At 40.3% G+C, this 24365-nt stretch overlaps 2 protein-coding genes across 2 annotated transcripts; both read left to right on the top strand.

The window, feature by feature from the left end:
• Positions 1–20325: 20325 nt before the first annotated feature.
• On the top strand, positions 20326–21390 carry LOC126719197 (uncharacterized protein At4g02000-like). Its single transcript, XM_050421778.1, has one exon. It carries the CDS (start codon positions 20326–20328, stop codon positions 21388–21390), a length of 1065 nt encoding a protein of 354 aa, XP_050277735.1.
• A 416-nt stretch (positions 21391–21806) lies between these two features.
• Positions 21807–22598, top strand: LOC126719196 (uncharacterized). Its single transcript, XM_050421777.1, has one exon. The coding sequence runs from the start codon at positions 21807–21809 to the stop codon at positions 22596–22598; it is 792 nt and encodes a 263-aa protein (XP_050277734.1).
• Positions 22599–24365: the final 1767 nt, after the last annotated feature.

Raw genomic sequence — 24365 nt, 5'->3', positions numbered from 1 at the left:
CAATTTCTAACCCCTCAGAAGTTTCTGCAAGTGGGGAGATAAGTATGCAAATAAAACGCAAATACAGAAAGAAGACAAGGGGAAAGGAAGATACATACCCATGAAGTCAGGCTCGGGCGAAGCACTACCCTCTTCATCAGAGTCAGAAATTCTCTTTTTCAACACGGGTGCATCATCAGGATCCTCAAAAATGTCATCGGATCCCTCTGAAGATAAGTCTGGATCAGGACCATGGGTAGTGGAGCCGGGAATGGAGGAAGGAGTAACAACAAGCAAAGCACTACCCTTTGCAGCCTGGGAAATAGCTGCAAAAGGATCACTAGTCGAAATCACTAGCGGCAGGATTGGAGAAGTAGTTTTGGCTCGAACAGCGACAGGAGGAATGGCTCCCTCTAAAGGAGTGGGTCTCTCAGTAGGCAAGGGTGTAGTCTCACCAACCCCTTCGACATGAGTACCTTCTCTGGGTACCGGCTTGGTAGAAAGGGTGAGAGTTTTGGCAGGAGTCTTGTGTGCAGCAGGAGGGGCAGGCGTCGCTAATACCGCCTCGGCCCCATCAAAAAAGCCTTCCATAGGCACACCCAAAGAGGCGGAAATCTCCTCGGTAGTGGGGCGATATATGGACAGAGGCTCAGGCTCCTCCTAAAAAGAAAAATTTTGTTAAGTAAAAAACAAAAAAAAAAAGGGCAAAAGACTCGTGGCAGAGGTGTGCGAAAAAGAAAGTAGAAAGAAATGGAGAAAAGGGACTCACCTTAGACTCAGGATCATCAAGCAAAATGGGGCGGGTAACTGATGAGTCTTCCTTATGCTTAGACTAAAAGGAGAGAGGCAGAAGGAATTGACAAGTTAGCCGCAAGATTGTCAAAAAAAAAAAAAAAAAAAAGGAAAAAGGGAGAAATAACTTACCCTCCGTTCAGTGGCAGATACGGGGTGAGGAGTAGTTTTCCTTTTGCTACCACGAGTCCTGCTAGCCAGCGGTGCACCTGCAGGAGGCAGTGGTGTGGCAGGCTTGGTCTTGCCGGCAGACTTGGGTTTGGCAGGCGCTTTCTTGCTCGGTACAGAGAGATTGATTACCTTAACTTTTTTCTTCCAACTAGGGGGATAGTTGCCAGCATGCCAAAACCATCATTTCTTCTCTGCGTCCCATTTGAAAATGGCTGCCGACTCTGTTTTCTAGCATACGCCACAACGGATTTAGAGGGAAGCAGCAAGCGAGGGTTAACCGAGACAACCATGCCTAACCCTTCAAGAGGAATAAGGGAGAAACCACGACTCCCCGCTAACTCAGCCAAAAATGAATCCATCACTACATGCCAGTAACCGTGCATGGGAAAAGTGCAGACACCCTCCCTTAGCAAACCGGGGACTGTAACGGAGCTGAAACGCTTCTTCCAAAAGTCAAAGGCAGTCTACCGCAGGAAAGGATGGACTGAAGTAGGAGCTCCCATGAGGGAAGAAATATCCTCGGGGATGTCTTGATCCAGTCCAAACTGCTTTCTCACCCGGTTGGCAGGATAGTGAACGAATCTAATGCCTTCATCGACAAGATAAGGCAGCCATCCGGCATTGGTAGCGGCAAGATAGGTAATCCCAGTTTCATCAAAACTGACCAATGGGGTTGTAGTCCCAACGGTGTCAACAAACGAACCCATGACAGAGTCCGCACAAGTATAATCAGCACTCAAATTTCTATAGGCTCTCCAAGAGAAACCCACACCCTCATCAAAGGATTCAACCACAGAAAAGCCAATCGGCTTCAAACCAGACCAATGAAAAGCAAGCGGGAAATCAGACTCAAACCTACCACAAAAATCGGTGATCACTCTCAGACAACTCTGGTACTTCTCTCTGGCAAATCGAGCGGGTCTACATTTTGTCAAATATTGAGCACGACGCTCAAACAACCACTGCTGGAGTATAGTGCAATGAACGGAAGAAGTGACAATGTGGCAGGACCCAGCCTGGCTCTCATCATTACGGAGGATATCTAGTTGAACATACAAGTGCCCCAGGAACATAGGAGCCAGTGGCAGGCTCACCCCAGCAGATATTTTTATAGCCAAACGAAAGTACAAAGGTTTTATGGCATAGTGGGGGTGGGACCCAAAAACAAACTTGCAAAGCCAAAATGCAATAAAAGCCGCACGGCGGGTAGCAGCAGAAAACTTAGAGGAAGAACTCACCCAGTAGGACAACTTGGCGTTTCCGGTCATCCTTTTCCTCAGTTTCAATAGCCTCTTCCTCAGGGGAAAGCTCTAAGGCGGCAGGATCGGTATCACCGAGAATGGGTAAAAGCAATTGGTTAGTCACATCTTCGAGAGTCACGGTGAGTTCGCCGCACGAGAAAAAGAAGGTGTGGGTGGTGGTGCACCATCGCCAGACCAAGTGACGGAGGTTATAGAGGTCCCGGAAATTCAACAAACAGCGAGACGAGACTATAGCCTTCAAAACGCCGGCTCGCTGCAACAAACCCATAAAACCTGTGTCGGAAAGTTCGCTGTCAACCCATTCCTTCCAACCTGAGGATGTGCTGGACCCAAATTCAAAATGAAGGGGTACAGGAAGCGAAACACCTTGGCGAATAGACAGATCGGGGATTGAAGATGCCAAAGGAGCCCAAGAAATGTCGGGGTCTCGCCGGACAAGGGTAATCAATACACGACCCGGCGGCGGCGGTACATAGTCACCAGGGATTTTTGGGAAGTGAGGGTTGATTTCATACCAAGGGTCGAGTAAAGGAGTGCATTCGCTGTCGAGATCGTGCTCCGTCTCCTCCTCAGCGGACCGCTCCGAATCGGAACGTTCCATCTCCTCGGGAACGGCAGGAGAATCGAAAGCAACCGCCTTTCCTTTGCGGCGGGAAGAGCCTTGACTTTTCACCGGCAACATGGTGAGGAGGCTTAGTCGGAGAAGATGGGTATGGGTGTTTGAAAGGAAAAAGGAGAGTAAGAGACGGAAAGTGTGTGTTTTGGGAAAGGAAAGAGTTTTTGATTAAAGTGCAGAAGGATTCCTCCTTAAATATCCAGGTCATTAATATCAGCACGAAAGGAGGTGACGAGTCAGCCATCAGAAGGGAATGGAATTAATGAAGCGGCGGCTCTGTTTTGAAAATAACTGCCAAACTGGGAAATTCGAAGAGACAACCCTGTTCGCAGCAAGGAGAATATATGTATGAATAAGAAGGGGTCCACAGCTTAAAAAAGACCTGCGAAGAAAAAAAAAGAAGAAGAAAAAAGATGAGAGAAGGGCAGAAACGCCTTTTCATTCACATATGAATCACAGGAATGTTTCATATGTTCAGGGGGCTAAATGTTGAGGGCCATTTGGGGAAGCCCAGCAAATAGAAAAGCCCAATAATGAGGGCCACAAAGAATTGACAAGATAAATAACAAAAAACCCATTAGGCCCAAGCGGCAGGAATAATGGATCACAGGCCCAACAAATAAATAAATGGGTCTTGAAAAGGCAAGTGGGCTTAAGAAAGCCAAGAAAGAAAAAAATAACATCACATGGGTAGAGTATGAGGTAGAAAAGTGAGAAAGGGCTGCCGCAGGCCCGAGGCATTTGTAAACTAAGAGAGTAAGGGATTTATGGCAGGCCCATGAACTCCAAAAATAAGGATAAGGTTATTGGGCCGAGGAAGCCCAATGAAGTTAGTAAAAAGCCCATGGGAGTGTGGAATTAGCAAACGGGCCAAGGAAGCCTAAAGAAAACAATCGGACCACGGATGTCCAAAGGAAAAACCCAAAGGGACATAGGAGCCCATAAGTAAAAGCAAAACAGTGCCCATAATAGGCCACTGAGAAAAGGGATAAATGGCTAGCTCAAAAGGAAGTCCAACAGGATTAAGTTATTACGGCAGGAATAACAATTCAACGTGGTAGGCAGTAAAGAAAATCAAAAGTGGGCCAAAGAAATGTAAAGCCCATTATCATACAAGGCCCAGCTCCTGAATGGAGCGAAAAACCAAAGAAAGACCCACATGAAAGGCCAGGAAACGCAGACGGAGAGTCTCCAAATCACAGCAGACGCATGAGCAGCAGGCAGACTCTTGGACATATCTGAAAGGGAAGCACGCACAAGGCCCAGGCACCACCAGCTTGTACCCAGCCAATATAGGACATGGTGGGGCTATGGGCCAGAGGTAAGAGGTAAAGGGGGGTATGGTTTGGTGGTGGGGGGAGGGGAAAAGATCTATTTGCGGCTCCTGCCTAAGATCTTTTGGGAGGTACGTCCTGCTAGGATGACAGACCACCCAAAAGAGGCAAGTTTGAGGGGGAACCGTTGGGTGCATGCCTTGAGAGTGGAGAGAGAGCATTTATACCGTGGCAGGAAAGAAGTGCTACGGTAGGGGGGAGAACTAAAACCTGCCTCTGTCTGGCAAGAGCGAGTGACACACACTTCTGGTGGTCGGCAAGTACGCCCAGGCCAAACAGAGGCGGTTAAGGGGCAAAATGGTAAAACCTTGGTCGCGGCAGGCACTATAAAAAGGCTCTTGCCGTACCCTGTAGAGAGGATCGAAAAACAGAGTATATTTTCTTAAGTAAAAAAGAGAAAACAGAGCAAGAAGAAAGGGAAAAGATAAGAAAGAAAACAGAAAAGAAAAGAAAGGAAAACTAAGAAAAAAGGAGAGTTGGTTCAAATAGGGCATGCACCCATAGATCGTTTTCTCTCTCTCCCCCTCCGAATCTCACCTTCTTCCCAAAACGCAAACAAAGACTCTTTCTTTTGGGCAATAACCATTCAGGTTCGACTCCCTCAAAGCCATTAATCCCCACGGCAGGATCCTTTTCCTAGGGGGTTATTTGCATTGAGAAGAGGCGTTCTCTCCTCTTTGGCTTTGCTGTGGCAGACTAAGTTTAAAACCTAATTTATGCTCATTTAAATTAGCCAATATTATTTTCATTCTTTTCTGTGATTGATATCATTATGACTATAATCATGCTTTATTAGCAGGGAATACATAGTCGTTTATTTAAATAAGTCAAAATACTCTGTTTTAATTATTATTATATCTGTCTGCCGTAACTCGTCTGCAACAGTTCTGCTTACCATAAATTTGCTCCTGACAGACAAGGCATAAGTTTGTGCACAAACCGGCCCAAGTTGAGTTATAATTGGACCGGCCCCAGCTCCTTTACTCAGAAACACCAGGGCCCATCACCGCAGGCGGCAGCCCAGCCCATTACCGCAGGAGGCAGCCTAACATACCATATCATACAAAAAAAGGCCCCTACAGTTTGTTTTTCATAATTTTTTTTTTTCATTTCGATAAAATATGATAAACATGTCAACACATCTGACTCGTTTAATAAATGGTCGTATTAGGGTTGAGGAATATTGACCCGTTTAATAAACATGTCGGGTTAGTGGACAAATACTCATGAGTTGACACGACACGAACTCAACATGCGAATACGAATTGCCACCCCTAGTTTGGATTGACATGGTTCAGGTGGTGGTTGCGTGGTGGGTTGAGTGGTGGAGGTTATGGGCTGTGCGGCTTGTGTGGCGGCGAGTTGTAAAGGTTATGGGTTGTATGGGTCGTGTGGTAGAGGTTATGGGTCGTGTTGTGGTGTGGGTTGATTTTAACAGGTAGGATTTTGGTGGGCAGTGGGGTAGTGAAAGGTTGATTAGGGTGGTTTGAGAAAGAGAGAGAGAGAGAGAGAGAGAGAGAGTAGAGATATATTATTTTTAGTGGGTTGTTTATATTATTTTAAGTTGTTGAATGGAAAAATAAAATATGAGATGTTAGATGTATTATAAAATAATATGGTATAATAAATAAAATAACTTTTGAGATGATAAAATAGAATAATTTGAAGATACTAAATAGGAACAATATCAATTATGGGTCCAATAAATAATCTCACAGTCACAAGTGTTCTAAGCTCATTTGAAAGATCTTTAAGTGGGCCCAAGTGGATTCATGCTAATGACCCTTTTTTATCTCCAACCTATTTCTCCTTTGCTGGCTCCTTTTCTGTTGTGTGTGGGCTTGGTCCATATTATAATGAAGGAATTTATTTTAATATCAGCTTTTGATTTAGTACTGGACCCTTGCTTAGTTGGTATCGATTCCGTGGGCTCAAATGGGCCACTCTTCATTAGTTACCTGGCTGTATTGATTTGCTTCGCTGCTGACTTTATGGAGCTCAATCTAACCATTCCCATGTGTTGCTCGTGGGCCATATTAATGGCTTTTTGGGTTGTCTTTGTGGACCCAATTTTTATATTTGCTCATAATGCTTATAGAGTTAGCATCTTCAGCCCAATATATGGGCTTTTGACTTGATCCATTGGTGAGCCTTGTTGTCCATGTCAGTAGGATTTTGGGCTGATCACGTGGGACTAAAATTAGCCCATCTCCTCTTGCTGATGTGAGCTCTTTGTATGGCATGCTCGCAGGCCTTGAGTTCTTTGGGCTCCATTTCGTGGGTTATGGGTTTTGAATTTGCTCCATTTTTCGAAACAAGGACTTTCATTGGCCCAAAGATGTGCAAAAATTGTACTCTAACACCAGTCTAGTAAATTGGGTTATTTCTACATATGTTCCTACTCCTGGAATGACAATATTTTTACAATTGGTTGCTTTCAAATGGGCCAGTTTTATAAAATCATCTTAGTAACTGCGTAGATGCAGATGATGATAGGGATGAGAATGAACTCTGTTCTGTCAACACCACTGTACTATATATGAGGAACAGTGACCATGATAAATCTGTGTGTAAACAAATATTCCAATTAATAGAATATTATTGTTCAGAAATTTTATTCAAAAATAGAATTTAATGTGTGTTTATATATATAAATGACTAAAAAATAGGAACCTTGAATTCTTCTTTTCACTACTTATTTCAAGTTTAAAATTAAAAGACAAAAAAAAATCCATAAATAAATATGTGAAATTTATGAAAAATATGGTTATTTTAATCAAAATTACTTAAGATTAAAAAATTAGATGGTTCAAAGAAAACCATGTGGTTTTTTCTGAAACACTATCTATTTCTGTTGTTTTAAACTTTAATTGAGTGTTTTTGCTAATCTGGTATTTCTTTCATAGTGGCCCGAATTTTTGTTCGATCATTGGCTTGAGTTTAACCATCAGTCTAGTTGGTTCTGATAACCATGATCCCCTCCCCCTTCAAATAAAAAAGGACTTGTCTTGGGAGGAACCATTTTTATTGAATTTATTGTTCTAATATATAACCCATTCATATATATTTTTTTAAAATATGGCTGAATTGTCTAAACCTTACGAGAGTTTCTCCCTTTTTTGGGAACACAAAAAAAAAAAAAAAATACGGAAATTGGATAAATTTTGGGCTAGAATGGAAATGGATTTATATTGAAAGTTCTTTTTTTTTTTTTAGAGAAATGTAATATTGAAAGTTTAAATATTGAATTTGAGCTTCAATATCTGAACTTTCAATATTACACGCATTTCCATACACTGTTTCACCTATATATATTTTTTAAAAAACTGAAAACTATTATTTAAACACACATATCAAACAAGCTCTACAGTTTTCTACACACCCTATTGCAGCCCTTTCAAAAAGAACTGTAATAATGTTTTTGTTTTGTTGTGGTTGTCATTAAAGTGTGTATTGCACATTTTTCAAAGCACGGTTAAAAGTTTCAAAAAATATATATGTACATATATGAAATGCATTTTTTCCTACAATTGATTTTAAAAAATTAATATATAATTTAGTGAGAAAAATTTATTTTAGTAACTTGATTGCAAATACTATTGTAAGGACTCAATTTGTAACGACCTCAAGATGGTATTGGGTTCGTACGTTAAAGGCCCAAACAATATAATTTGTAGAGCATGGGTTTGAAAGGCTAGGCCTTGGTTACCGGACAACGGTTAGTTGTGGTTTCTATGGAAATTTACACGAGAGTGAACCTGGCGTGTCTAGCAAGACCTTCTTCCGATACGACCTGAGTGGCTCCGGTCCTTAGACCTCGTCCGAGGATCTTAGTGTTCTGATTATTCTTCTTTTTTAGGGCTCTATGGTTTGGGAGACGATTTGTCCCCCATTTTTTTTGAATTGCTTCTCTTTCCTTTTTATACTAGCCTTTACCCTTCTTCCAACGTCCACGTGTAGGTTCAGCGTTCCAGGGCTGATACTTGTCCCATCAGCCCATACCCAAAGTGGTTGGGGGTGGTTGTAAAAGCTGAAAAACATTGCTCTGTCAGGCACAGAGTATTTAATTGCAGTAATGACAGTCTTTCCTTTATCCTTTGTCACTATATCGTCCAGGGGTCCTTTCTCCATCAATGCGGATGTGTTCGGCTTTTCCCTAAACTGTTCCTATACCGTGCTTACCCTTTCTTTTAGGAGTGCTTTGGGGATGCCGAGGACAGAATCATCCTCGGCTATGTCTCAAGGCTATTTGGACTTTCATTGTATGTCATTGGCAATACCTCTCCTCGGCTCGGACCTTGAGCCCTAATGTAAAGTAGGCCGGGGTCACTAATTCTCTGGCCCCACAATAGCCCCTCAAAATCCTGCTGCCCGATCCCTTGGTCGGGAAAGAGGGTTTTGGTAATGCCGGGCCTACATCACGGTTTGCCTAGCTTTGTCCTTCAGTACCATCCGTTCTCTCTCGAGCGCTGCTAATATGACACCCGCGTGTTAGGAGTTAGAGCTGATGCGGGGATTGGGCATCCTCGCTTCCTCCTCTCCTCCTTCTCTGGTGCCTTCTTTTGCCTCCGCTTCTTCTTCTCTTCCATCACTAGGAGCATCCTGGTGCTTCTGCTTCTTCTTCTACTTCTTCTTCCATCAATAGGGCCATCCTGACACGCTTAGTCGCCATAAGAGTAGAATTTTGAAGGATTCATCGCTCCCTTGTATCTTTTTCCTTTTTTGCTTTTTCTTTTTGTCTTTGTAGTTAGCTTCTGGTATAGGCTTGTTTAAGCACCTCATTGTACGCTGTACTATTTTTTTGTATTAATAAAAGACGACTTTATCTTATTCTAAGTATTTTTTTTTTCCTGAAATAGTTATACTTTGAATGGATGTGCTATATATATATATATATATATATATATATATTTTTTTTTTTTTTTTTTTTTCTGAACGATACTTAGGGCCGAACCCCCTGTTAAGAAAAAACTATTATTTTGAACTTACTGAGACTAATAGACACAATAATGCCGACATGAAAAAGGTTATACATATAAGACTAACCAAGATAACAGCTGAACGTTCTGTATTGCGTATGAGGCGATCATCCGAGGATGGGTAACCCAAAATGAACTATCCGAGATGGTCGCTGTGTATTGGGGTGCTTTACCACGTTCCTAACAACACTCATGGCCTTAACCATTTTTGGTATCCGGTCCGAGGACCGAGGTATGACTGTACCGGGCCTAAATACTTGTTTACATTAGTTTCCTTAGATCTGGGAATCCAAGGACAGGACGAGATTTCCATTCTGTCTAAGACTTAATCATTTTCCAATGACTAATCTCCCCATAGGTTTGAGTCCGAGGATCATGCAATACCTTGGTTCTGTCCAAAATTTAGATTTTGCTTTAAGTAGTTGGTTTCCCCATAGGTTTGAATCCGAGGACCATACAATATCTTGGTTCTATCCAAAACCTAGAATTTCTTTAAGTAATTGGTTTCCCCAAAGGTTTGAGTCCGAGGACTATGCAATACCTTGGTTCTGTCTAAAACTTAGATTTTTCTTTAAGTAGTTGGTTTCCCCATAAGTTTGAGTCCGAGGACCATACAATATCTTGGTTCTGTCTAAAACTTAGAATTTCTTTAAGTAGTTGGTTTCCCCATAGGTTTGAGTCCGAGGACCATGCAATACCTTGGTTTTGTCCAAAACTTAGATTTTTCTTTAAGTAGTTGGTTTCCCCATAAGTTTGAGTCCGAGGACCATACAATATCTTGGTTCTGTCCAAAACTTAGAATTTCTTTAAGTAGTTGGTTTCCCTATAGGTTTGAGTCTGAGGACCATACAATACCTTGGTTCTGTCCAAAACCTAGAATTTCTTTAAGTAGTTGGTTTCCCTATAGGTTTGAGTCCGAGGACCATGCAATACCTTGGTTCTGTCCAAAACTTAGATTTTTCTTTAAGTAGTTGGTTTCCCCATAGGTTTGAGTCCGAGGACCATACAATACCTTGGTTTTGTCCAAAACTTAGAATTTCTTTAAGTAGTTAGTTTCCTCATAGGTTTGAGTCCGAGGACCATGCAATACCTTGGTTCTGTCCAAAACTTAGATTTTTCTTTAAGTAGTTGGTTTCCCCATAGGTTTGAGTCCGAGGACCATGCAATACATTGGTTTTATCCAAAACTTAGATTTTTCTTTAAGTAGTTGGTTTTCCTATAGGTTTGAGTCCGAGGACCATACAATACCTTGGTTCTGTCCAAAACCTAGAATTTCTTTAAGTAGTTGGTTTTCCCATAGGTTTGAGTCTGAGGACCATGCAATACCTTGGTTCTGTCCAAAACTTAGATTTTTCTTTAAGTAGTTGGTTTCCCCATAGGTTTGAGTTCGAGGACCATGCAATACCTTGGTTCTGTCCAAAACTTAGATTTTTCTTTAAGTAGTTGGTTTCCCCATAGGTTTGAGTCCGAGGACCATGCAATACCTTGGTTCTGTCCAAAACCTAGAATTTCTTTAAGTAGTTGGTTTCCCCATAGGTTTGATTTCGAGGACCATGCAATACCTTGGTTCTGTCCAAAACTTAGATTTTTCTTTAAGTAGTTGGTTTTCCCATAGGTTTGAGTCCGAGGACCATGCAATACCTTGGTTCTGTCCAAAACTTAGATTTTTCTTTAAGTAGTTGGTTTCCCCATAGGTTTGAGTCCGAGAACCATGCAATACCTTGGTTCTGTCCAAAACTTAGATTTTTCTTTAAGTAGTTGGTTTCCCCATAGGTTTGAGTCCGATGATCATACAATACCTTGGTTCTTTCCAAAATCTAGAATTTCTTTAAGTTTGGGGGGATTAGCCCCTCGGCCAAGGTATGGGACGTTGATCTGACGTTGGAAGCTCCTAGAACCGCCCGCGCTACTAACGCTTCGAAGCGTAGCCTCTAGTGGAACTTTATGTTGGGGTACAACAACGGGCTGCTGGAAGTGATGGAGGGACTTTCTCAATCCACCGCTTGGGCCAACGCACAAGCCTTTCCCACAGACGGCGGCAATTGTAAGGACTCAATTTGTAACGACCCCAAGGTGGTATTTGGTTCGTACGTTAAAGGCCTAAACAATATAATTTGTAGAGCGTGGGTTTGAAAGGCTAGGTCTTGGTCACCGGACAGCTGTTAGTCGTGGTTTCTATGGAAATTTACACGAGGGTGAACTTGGCGTGTCTAGCAAGACCTTCTTCCGATACGACCTGAGTAGCTCCGGTCCTTAGACCTCGTCCGAGGAGCTTAATGTTCTGATTATTCTTCTTTTTTAGGGTTTTATGGTCTGGGAGACGATTTGTCCCCCCTTTTTCCTGAATTGCTTATCTTTCCTTTTTATACTAGCCTTTACCCTTCTTCCAACGTCCACTTATAGGTTCAGCGTTCCAGGGCTAATACTTGTCCCATCAGCCTATACCCAAAGTGGTTGGAGGTGGTTGTAAAAGCTGAATAGCATTGCTCTATCAGGCGCAGAGTATTTAATTGCAGTAATGGCAGCCTTTCCTTTGTCCTTTGTCGCCATATCATCCGGGGGTCCTTTCTCCATCAATGCAGATGTGTTCGACTTTTCCCTAAACTGTTCCTATACCGTTCTTGCCCTTTTTTTAGGAGTGCTTTGGGGATGCCGAGAACAAAATCATTCTCGGCTATGTCTCAAGGCTATTTGGACTTTCATTGTATGTCATTGGCAATGCCTCTCCTCAGCTCGGGCCTTGGGCCCTAATGTAAAGTAGGCCGGGGTCACTAATTCTCTGGCCCCACAACTATATAGCTCATATTTAAATTGCAAATACACAATGTTCTAAATATTAAAGAGTATACATGGAAAAAAAAAAAAAAAGAGTCATTTATTCAAGTAATGTGATTACACACCAAGTTTCGCTAATACATTATAAGTACATATATCAATGTTGCAGAATCTAACAATAAAATTTACATTCTCTTCAATTTATCAACTTCGTTACAGAATAATGATTTTTGTCTCATGCCGAATGATTGTTGCACAAAACTACTACTTATTTCTCACCTACAATACAAATTACAATAATAAAAATTAGTAATGTCATTTACAAAATTTATAATCACTACATTGCACAACAAACCCAACATAAATCATGAAATATATGAAAGAGTCCTACCTTTAGCATGTAAAAAGATTTTAATACTAGGTCATTAACCCACGAGATTGTCTTGTGAACTAGTATAAACTGATACCTAGATACAAGCATTAATTCAACATGAATTGTATTCTACTAAACCCTTAGCATATACAATTCAAAATTATCAAAATTAGAATACTAACAAACAACCAAGCCCAAATACATGTAAAGAACTAGCGATTTACTTCAAATAACACACTATTTTAAAAAAATTGAATCCTAATTTACAACACAAAAACTACATACAAAATAAAATCAATAAACACAAATCCCTCACAAAACTTACTTCCAAAAACACAAAAAATTCCCCAATTATTCATAGATAAATAAATAAATAAAACTTTACCCCATTCAACAAATTTTAAAACCACAAAATATAGGGAGAGAGAGGGTGATAGACCATCATAGTGCTTGTTGTCTCCCTTATATGTGTTGTATGCCATGTTCAAGTAAATACAAAGAATTATTTTATATCAAATAAAATTCATAATTAATCAATAGGAGAGAGAGAGAGAGAGAGAGAGAGAGAGAGAGAGGACAAGGAGGGAAGGGAGAAGTCAAGGCCGATGTAGTCTCTCTTCTTGGGGACAGAGGTGATGTGGGGAGACATGCATGGAGTAACAGTGGGGGTGGGCAACGGTGGTGGTGCGTGGTGTTTGTGGGTTCATAAGAGCATGAGAGAATCTTTGGTGATAAATGGGGTTGGGGTTGAATACTGGGGAAAGTGAAATTATGGATTAGACTTCTTTTTCTTTTCTTTTTTTTTCTTTTTTTATTTATTTATTTAATTTGAATGTGGGATTGGAAAATTTTGGAGCTTTTATTGGTTTTGGGGGGATTGGAAAATTTTGGTAGGAGTTTTTTAACATTTTGGAATTCAGGTGCCTAAAAAAATATTTTATTGTAGCATTTTTGTAGAAACACATATAGAACCTCTTCAAAATCTAAATAAATTAGCAGTGTTCACCTTCTTTGCCGCTGTAGCGTTATTATTTTAGTAGTGTTTTTTTATGAAATCTTTACAATATCACTATTTATTGAAGCTTTTTTCACAAATGCTGCAAAGTGCAAACTAAACAATACAAAAGTCCACTTTTTTTTTTTCCTGGGTAGTGTAATAAAGATGTGATCTTGGTATTAACAGGGTACGTATTGTGAGCTATGAGGAGGAATTTGTACCTACGATCGAGTACCAATGCCAGTAGTTGTATCATTCAAAGGGAAAGGAAGACGTACGAGTGGACAAGAGAGGGTTTGTTTCAACCCTGATCATGTCATGAAATTCCTTCAAATATGTAGCATGAAAGGATTAATTACAATCAATATATATATGACAAAGACTCGTAACGAATTATGTTCCTTACTTCCTTTCCACGGTTCTGTTGGTAAGCTAGCTGTTGGTAATGAATAGCGAACCATATCCAAAATAACAAAAGAAACATATTACAAGGTACAACTTGAGAGTTGAGAGTTAAGATGGCAAAGATAAGCCCCACGCTACCAAGTTCTAGAGCATCATGGGACATCATCAAATCCCTGAACGTACCAACTACTAATTTGAAAAAAAAATAAAACTAGGTCTTTCCTTGTGAGTTCAAATATATAGAGACTTTATGCATATATATATATATATATATATATATATATATATATATATGGCAGAAAAGGTGTTACGTACCTAACAGTCATGTATTGCGTTGCGTGTAGATTCTATCCAAAAACTGGTAAGAGCTCAACAGTCCAAGCTTATGCTAGCATTTTTTTTTTTTAGCTTCTTGGTCGGCACATATAGTCTATTTCTTACTTTTGTGGACAGTATTAGTATATTACCTAAACTCGGCAAGTCCAAAATCCAAATTAGTAGAAAAGTCCCAAATTATGTCACGTCTAGGGCGGCCAATGAATGTCAAGTCATTTAGATAAAGATAAATTATTGTGCACCTTTGATGTGATGATCACTTCATAAGTATAAAATTCTTATAGAGTGGAACTAGATAGAGGCCAAAGTTCAAGTCTCCAATAGGAAATTTTACACACATATACACATTTAGATTAGGTTAGAATAGAATTTATATCTTGTATTAAAAATAAATAAAGATAAGAATTTTAATTTTTTTTGGGATTAATAAGGACTTAAACTCTACTATTCTTTCTAAAATCTAATTACACTTGCAAATGAAAAAAAAATCTTAATTTACATTGTATTAGCAATATAAAATTTACACTATAGACAAAACAAATGTGTACAATATTGTACATATTTGTTTAGTCTACAATATAAGATTTTTATTACTAAGACAATATAAACCTATAATTATCCATTACAAATTCCACTTACAATTCTATTTTCTCCAAATCAGATTCTTTTACAAATCAAAGAATAGGTAACTTAATTCATATTAAACACAACCTTCATTTAGTTGCTTACAGGACGTTTAGTTCACCGTGATGTGTCCTTGATGTGATGCACATTACCTTAATGTTACATTAAAATGCTTGATTCATTTAATTTTTTCTAACATTACCGTAATCTAATATTACAAAATATATTACATCACTTTCATAAATAGAGGTGATCTTATATTACTTATGACAAACACCTTAATGTGACATTAAGATAATGTGCATCACATCAAAAATATATCATGGGCATATCATAGCGTACCAAATACTCCAGTAATTTTAATCATGGTAAAGCAAGATTTCTCTCTCTTTTTTTTTGGGTCCTAAAATCTAGAGCAAAATATCCACCATCTTTCCACCAGGTTACCACTTTCGTCGGCATGCCCATTGCTACACATTTGTGCTTGGTATTTTTACATTTATAATTAACCAACATAAGAAACCTGAAGACCCTTTTCTTTTACCCATCAACCATGATCGCCAAGTTTCACACTCCCAACCCCAAAATCAGTGCAAATCCAAAATAACTACTTAATTTGTCCAAACTGACAAGCTTTCAATTAATAGCCCTAAACCAAATCACATATGTCACAATATTTATTTTTAATAATATAGAAGCTACAAATTACAGAAAGAAATGCCAGCAGTGGTAGTGTTGGTGCACGCAAGGGTGGATATATATCCTGCATCCGGTTTTTTTTTTTTTTTTTTTTTTTTCCTTATTGGAATCTTGTTTCACCAAAGATTAGTTGGGCTAAAATAGGAATTAGGATCATGTTTGATGTGGTATTACCTACTTTTTCAGTTTAAAAAATTATGATTTATAATTGGAGGGTATATATAGATATAAGGTTTTACAAAGATTAATCCTTACAGAATTTAAAACCTAAAATTAAATCCTAAATTGACAACTATTACCCCCCACCCCCACAAAAAGATTTAACTCACAAAAACCTCAAAATTGTATTACATAAAGGAAAAGGAAAATGATTATTAAAAAAAAAAAGGAAAACAAATCCCCTAGCATCTCAAACCAACAAGTCCAATATCTCTTCCATATGAAATTATTAGCATCATTCCCCTCTAAACGTATCAGGGATTCAATACCCAGAAATTTTTTTGAGAATATCCAAAATAAACAGAATGAATAAATTGTGTGAAACTCTTTCTAATTAATTAAATTAGAAAAAGAATAAATTGTGTACAAACCCTAGAAAATAAGTTTTCTTCAAAGGTCAAAACACAAATTACAAAGATGAATTTTACAGAGCTTAGAGAAGCTGAAGTACTGTATATCCTGTCTCTCAAATATAACATCCAAAAGAAATTACAAATCACAAACCCATACTTCTATTTTATAACCATTAACCAACAATCAAATATTTAACAACCTTCGGAACAGAAATTACAAACACAACCATACTTCTATTTTCATACCCAACAATATTACAACCTTCCATATAGAAATTACAAAGTTTTAACTTCACCCAAACCTAATATGGAGGTTTCAGATGGAGAAGACTAGAGAGGAACGTGGCATAATGTATTAATCTTTAGGATTGTAAGGGCTCAATTTGTAACGACCCCAAACTGGTTTATTGGGTTCGAATGCTAAAGGCCCAAATAATAAATTTGTAGAGAGTGGGCTAAAAGGCTAGGCCTTGGTCACCGGACAGTGGTTAGTCATGGTGTTCATGATAATCGCACAAGGGTGAACCGTGCTTGCCCAAGAAGGCTTTCTCCTCGGCACGACCTAGGAGGCTCTAGTTCTTGGTCCTTTTTTTCCTCCTAGATTGCTTCTTTCTCCTTTTTCTACTAGCCTTTACCCTCCCTCCAATGTCCACGTGTAGGTTCAGCTTTCTAAGGCTGATACTTGTCCTATCAGCCCATACCCAAAGTGATTGGGAGTGGTTGTAAAAACTGAAAAGTATTGCTCTGTCAAGCGCAGAGTACTTAATTGCAGTAATGGTAGTCTTTCCCTTGTCCTTTGTCGCCACACTGTTCAGGGGTCCTTTCCCCATCAATGCAGAGGTGTTTAGCTTTTCCATGAACTGTTCCTATACCGTACTCGCCCTTTCTTCTAGGAGCGCTTTGGGATGCCGAGGACAGAATCGTCCTCGGCTATATCTCTAGGCCATTTGGACTTTCGTTGTATGTCCTCGGCAATGTCTCTCCTCGGCTCGAGCCTCGGGCCCTAACGTAAAGTGGGCCGGGGTCACAAGTTCTCTGGCCCCACAATAGCCCCTCAAAATCCTGATATCCGGCCCCTTGGACGGAGAGGAGGGTTTTGGTGACGTCAGGCCTATGTCATGGCTTGCCAAGCATTGTCCTTCATCAATGCCGGTGCCTCTTCATTTGCCTGGGACATGCTCCTGGTTACGAGACATTCCTTTAGTTTTACTCACGCCGCAATAGCACCCGCCGCTATAGGTCGAATGTACCTTTAGCGGCCCTTTTTGGGGCTTTAGCGGCGGTTCTGGACCGCCGCAATAGCCCTTTTTCTTGTAGTGAATAGGTAACTTCATATTAAACATAACTTTTGTTTAATCGCTTACAAAACGTTTGGTTCATCGTAATGTGTTCTTGATGTGATGCACATTACCTTAATGTCACATTAAAATACTTGATTTTTCTAACAAGTGCTTGATTTTTCTAATTTTTTCTTATATGTTTATTATTGACTTTTGTTGGCTTGATTCTAGGGATTTGTTTTCCTTTTCCTTTTGTTGTTGTTGTGGTAATTGCTATCAATTTAGATTTAACTTTAGGGTTCAAATTTTATAAGCATGCATTCTGTGTAAAACCTCATATCTATACCCTTCAATTATAACTCTTCTAGCATTTTTAAGTGGAAAATTAGGTAATACACATTAAAAATACTATCACTGCTGGAAAAGAAAAAATAAAAACTCCAATATCCACCGTTGCCGTGCACCACCACTACCATTGCTGGTATTTCTTTCTGTAATTTGTAGCTTCTATAGTTTCAAAAATAAATGTGACAAATGTGGTTTGGTTTAAGGAGAGATTAAAAACTTGTAAGTTTGGACAAATTAAGTTGTTATATATATATTGGATTTGCACTAGGTTTTTGGGTGGGAGTGTGGAACGTGGTGATCTTGGTTGATGGGTGAAGAAAAGGGTCTTCAAGTTTTTTTTTTTTTTTAATGTTGGCTGAGCTCCGGCGGAACAATGGTGGATATCTTGCACTAGATTTTAAGGGTAAAAAAGAGCAAAGAAAAATCTTGTTTTTACTTTTTACCATGGTACCACTAAACTTTGGTTGTGTTTAATAAAAAAAGAATACTTGCTTGGACTTGAGTTGAGCTGCTTTGTTTGGATAGAATTAATTTGCACGCAATACACATTGACCATCTGGTATGACCCAAATTCTAGAATAAAAATCATCTGTCAGTTCCACTTTATTCCCAAGAAAAATACCTAAGCTCCCTTTTTTCTTGTGTCTTTTTCAAATTAATATTTGGTCATGAGTTCACTGGGATTTGATGTGCATGATGATGTCACTTGAACTTGGAAAGCTTATCTCTTTGCCATCTCAACTCTGATCAAGTTGGAATATGACCAATAGGTTTCTTGTATTCCCTCAATTCCGACGAGGTAGGAGGAGGTTCCTATCCTATGACTGTTGCAAAGGCAGCTACGTATCAAGGGAGTCAATACCGTACTGGAGGCTGTACCGGTTTGGCTACCGGTACGATGTATTTCAGATACCGGTCGATATTGGTGTATCGTTTCGGATTTACTGTTAGTACAAAAATATTATAATATTAGAAAAGCTTGTGGGTAAAAATGAGATATGAGATACTGCTTGTGGGTGGTAATGGTAAACCCAAAAAATAAAAATTTAAAAAGCTTCCTATTCTACCGTTGGAACTCACAAAAACTGAGGAAAAAAGAAGAAGAGCCAACCTGTTATCACAACTTCCAAAGTTTATCAAGTTTTTCTATGTTCACACGTTATTGCTTGTATACTTCCCACTTCACATTTTCAGATCTCAAAACGCACTCTCTCTTTCTCTGTGTTCAAGTTAAAGCTTTTAGTTTCAACCTCTCTTTCTCTATCTATTACTCTAAGCTTTAAGGCCCATTTCGCAACGTCAATGAATCGAAGGTGCCACCATTCACCTCTAGTCAGCAATATCGTCCTAGTGTTAAGTCGGAAAAATCAATGGCGTAAAGGGCAAAGAGCTGGAGAGAGCCTATCTGGCATGAAGAGAAGAAAACCAATAGATCAGATGGCATTTTTGGGTCAAGTTCAGTACCGGCCGAAATCCGATATTTACCCCGGTACAGCCGAAATGATCCCGGTATGACTAGTATTTAATCCGGAACGAAATCACTACGTTTCTATACCGGCCGACCTATCAGAATGAAAAATACTGGTAGTACCGGCCGGTACTGTACGAAATTGTCATTCTTGCTACGTACACTCAGTTCAACGACTACAATTGATCGTCGTTAGTCATTTGCTGATGCATATGAGTCTAACCCTAGATACTCACCGCAATCAAAAAAGAAATTAAATGTCAAACCTAAATAAGATAACTACCGATCATTGTTGTGCGGAAACTAATACTATTTTATTTGTGTTTTTTTAAGGTTATAAAACGACTTCATTCATTGAATAGTAGAAATAATGGGTGGGATACGGATAACAGAGGTTAGTCAAATTAAGTATCAATTTTAAATTGAAGAATCCGTTATGAAAAGTAATTAATTGACCGTATATAGCCTGGAGCTTACCCATCGATCAAAGCAAGTTAAAATCAACTTAATTTGAACAAACAAACAAAACCGTTGAGGGAACATAATTTATTACACGAGTCTTTGTCATTTTGAATATTGTTAAGGTGACTTTTGTCTAATTAATTCTAGTGCTATTCGGAAACCAAGTCCCCACTTGGTGTTGGCTTCGTGCACATGAATTAAGGACTTGTAGCTTGTAAGACCGTGACCGATCCTCAAAGGAGTGAATAGAAAAGGCAACATGTTGTATCAATGTGGTATTTTGAAAATATTTTATTTTTAGTGGATTGATTCAAAACTTTGTTTAAATTCTTGACCAAAAAAAAAAAAAAGAAGAAATTTTGAGTTAAGCAAATAAATGGATAGAGCCTATGGCTCCAATTATAGGTAAAAACCAAGTTCAACTTTTTGATAGTTAGATAGGTATAACGAGTTAAATGATTTGAATCTTAAATATTTTGGAGATTATATCATCAGTACCAACTGATTGGGTTACAATGCTCTAGACACCAAGTTCAACTAGGTTTTGGTATTGGTACACCATGACCCAATATTAAAGTTCAAATACAATATATAGGGTGTTCTCTATTTTTTTTTAATTATTATTTTTTTTTTATCTCTTGCTAGTGCTGTCTCTGGACGGTGCTCTTGATGGTGAAACCCTAGTACCTATCATTGGATAGGCCCTATTTCCCCTCTCTGGTGGAAAACCGATCCCACCCCATCCTATACTTCCTTCTCACCATCTTTCCTTACACTCTCTGCACTCATACCACACCATTGACCCGTCCTTTTCCTTCTTATCCTTTCTCCTCACAATCTCTACACTCCCACCATGGACGACCTGGCTGGCAAGTGGGCCCGTTTGTCGCTCAACACACAAGAGAGTCAAACGGTCCCACTAGCACCAACCACAGAAGACAACACCAGAATTCTTATTGCAAAACTCTTCACCAAGCGCCAAGTCAACATCGAGGCACTATCAAGAACACTTAGAAGCATGTGGCGTTCTATCCAGGAGTTCGAGATCCGTGACCTTGGATCCAACACGGTTTTACTCCTCTTCTCTGATGAGGCCGATACTCTCAAGATCCTGGCGCAGCAACCATGGTCTTTTGACAAGTACCATATTGGTCTCTATAAGCCTATGGAGCATGAATCAGTGGAAGCCGCCACCTTTGACTATGCTACATTCTGGATCCAACTACACAACCTACCCATCACATGCACGAACAAAGCCAACGCAAAGGCCATCGAACGAACCTTGGGTAGAGTTGAACAGGTTGATACCTCTCTGAGTGGCGAATGCCGAGGAAAATATATCAGAGTTCATGTCACTCTCGATATACGCCAGCCCCTCCCACGTGGCCGTTTTGTGGACATGGGAAACTCTGAATCTCTGTGGAGTTCAGTCCAATATGAAAAGATGCCGATTTTTTGCTACTGGTGTGGCTTATTAAACCACGACGAGAAGGACTGTAAAGTCTGGCTTGATAGTAACGGCACCTCGAATAAGGATGATCAGCAATACGGTCCTTGGTTGAGGGCCAACACCACCAACATACAACAACCTCAGGTAGTGAATAGTAGAACCTCCTACACCCCACCGCCTCCTTCAAACCTCTACCCTACACCCTCACCACAAACAAAACCGTTACCTTCGTCAACCATAACGGCTGTCCCATCGCAACAAACACCATCATCAATACCACCCGAGAATCATGCTACACCATCATCAATACCACCCGTGAATCATGCTACACCCCAAAAATCGATGCCTACAAATACGAAAATATTATCTGGCCCTGATCTTTTCCTTGCACACATCACGAACATTGTCCATGCATTAAACTCCTCTCCAAATCAAAACTCCATGACCCCAACAACACAGCTGGCATAAGACCCTAAACCCAAAACTCATGCCCTCTCAAATACTCCCAAGTCAACTATACCACACAAGGAAAGCTCCAACTTTGAGGAAACCTTCCCCCAGTACGGCCAACACACAATCATTGCGCCGAAATCCCCTGACTCACAACACGACACCAACACCTCCACTCACCTCAACACCATACCAACTGTGGGCCCAAAACTTGCAACGTGGCGTAGGATTGGCCCTCCCACCCCCCATGCAATGGAAACCTCAAATGAACCCATACTGGGCCCAAAACGTAAAAGTCAGGTTCTTGATACTCAGAGCGCCATTTTCATTCAAAAAAAACACAGGACCTTGGAGGATGAAACAAAAGCTTTGGGGAAACTCATGGCTGAAAACCTGGGATCGGCGGTGGCTGCTAGGCAGCACCGCCGAGAACAATGAGTATTTTAAGTTGGAACTGTCAGGGGCTTGGGAACCTCCGAACAGTCAAAACTCTTAAGAGAGCAATGCAGCAAAAAGATCCCATTTGTGTCTTCCTGATGGAGACAAAGCTCACCACAGAGCAACTATACGACATGAAGCAAGAATGGGTTTACAACCAAGGTCTCATAGTCTCAAGTACTAGCCTCAGTGGAGGTCATGCTCTTTTATGGAAACCCGGAACTCAGGTACACGTCCAAAATTTCTCCCGATGGTTTATTGATGCCCATATAATTTGTGACAATACAGGTACAAAGTGGAGAATTACCGGTTTTTACGGCCACCTCGAAACATGCAAACGTGAGGAAACGTGGACTTTGCTTGAATCTTTGCGGCACTCCACCGACCTTCCCTGGCTTTGCATTGGCGATTATAATGAAATTGTCAGTCGCACGGAAAAGAGTGGCGACTCCTTATGCCCTACCAGACAGATGGACCGTTTTCGCTCTGTCGTTCATACAAGTGGCTTCATTGACTTAGGATTTGTTGGCCCTCCATATACCTGGTCTCGGAATCACCCTGTTAAAGGTCGAACCCACATTCGCCTTGACCGGGCATTAGCCACAACTTCATGGAAAACTCTCTTCCCGAATGCCACCGTCCACCATATCTCCATGTCCACCAATGACCACTCCATGTTGGCAGTACACTTGCAACCCCACAGACACCTCCCACAACATCGAACCCAATGTCCATTCCACTTTGAGGCAATGTGGCTAAGGGATCCTCAGTTTGCTGAAGTCGTCTAGGAAGCTTGGAGTAAGGGTCTATACAAGCCTGTAGGTGTACGCATCACCAACTGCCTTGACAGTTGCAAAGCCTATTTAGCTCATTGGAACAAAACAGAATTTGGCCACGTGGGAAGGCAGATCACTCGGTTGGAAAAGGAACTACAAGCCCTTGAACACAACCCGTAACACAACTTCGAACAGATACAGAGTGTTCGTAAATCACTCAACTCTTGGCTGGATGCTGAGAACACTATGTGGCACCTGAGGGCAAAACACATGTGGATCACTGATGGAGATCGCAACACATCTTTTTTCTACCAGAAAGCCTCAAACTGCGGCAAAGAAATACCATCCACGGCCTCACTGATGATACTGGCATGTGGCAAGAAGATGGCCAAATTGTGGAGAATATAATATTAGATTATTTTTCTAATATATTCAAAACAAACGGGCCCATTAACACATCTACAGTTATTGATGCCATCCAACCAGTGGTCATTGACTCCATGAATAGATTTTTATGCCAACCTTTCCAAGCTGATGAGGTCCACAAAGCACTCAAACAGATGCACCCAAAAAAATCCCCAGGTCCTTACGGTATGCCACCCCTCTTCTACCAGCACTTTTGGTCTCTATCTGGTGAGTGTGTCACAAAAGTTGTACTTGACTTTCTCAATCTAGGCATCATTCCCCCAAAGTTTAATGAAACTCATATTATTTTGATTCCAAAAATAAAAAATCCCTCTAAGATAACACAGTACAGGCCAATTAGCTTGAGCAATGTCATCTCCGGGCTAGCCTCTAAAGTCATTGCTAATAGACTGAAACGTTTCCTCCCAAAATTATCAATGAACATCAAAGTGCTTTTATGTCTGAACGCCTTATTACTGATAATATTCTTGTTGCTTTTGAGACTATGCATTATCTAAATCAAAAGAGGACTGGTAAAAATGGGGAGATGGCCTTGAAACTTGATATGAGTAAAGCTTTTGACAGGGTAGAATGGGGCTTCCTTAGAGATGTAATGATAAAAATGGGTTTTGATGGTAGATGGGTAAACCTTATGATGCAATGTGTTACTTCTGTTACTTACTCAATCAGGTTGAATGGCAGACCCCGTGGACACATTGTCCCATCTAAGGGCTTGAGACAAGGAGACCCCATCTCCCCTTTCCTTTTCTTATTTTGTGCAGAAGGACTCTCATCTCTTCTCCAACAAGCCACTTCAAATGGCACACTTCATGGAGTTGTAGCCTGCCCACAAGGCCCACGGATCTCACATCTCTTTTCTGCAGATGATAGCATCATTTTTTGCCAAGCCACAAGGGAAGAATGCACCCATCTTGAGCAAGTCTTGGACACGTATGAACAAGCTTCTGGCCAAAAAATAAACCGAGCCAAAACTGCCTTATTCTTCAGTCACAACACCACACCGGACATTCAGGAAGACATCAAGCAACGTTTTGGAGCCGAGGTCATAAAACAACATGAGACATACCTGGGACTACCTTCCTTGGTGGGTAGATCGAAAATGAACACCTTCTGGGCACTAAAAGAGAGACTTGATAACAAGTTGTCTGGCTGGAAAGAAAAAATGCCCTCACAAGCAGGGAAGGAAGCACTCATTAAAGCGGTGGCCCAAGCAATCCCAGCCTATACTATGAGTGTCTTCAAGCTTCCGGATACGCTCTGTGATGAAATGACTAGCATGATCCGTGCTTTTTGGTGGGGACAATCCAACAGTAAAAATAAAATGGCTTGGCTATCTTGGGACAAAGTCTGTAC

Source organism: Quercus robur, chromosome 3, assembly GCF_932294415.1.
Source record: "Quercus robur chromosome 3, dhQueRobu3.1, whole genome shotgun sequence".
Lineage (NCBI taxonomy): Eukaryota > Viridiplantae > Streptophyta > Magnoliopsida > Fagales > Fagaceae > Quercus > Quercus robur.
Note: the sequence above shows the minus strand (reverse complement) of the source record. Positions and strands in the feature narration are given on the sequence as shown.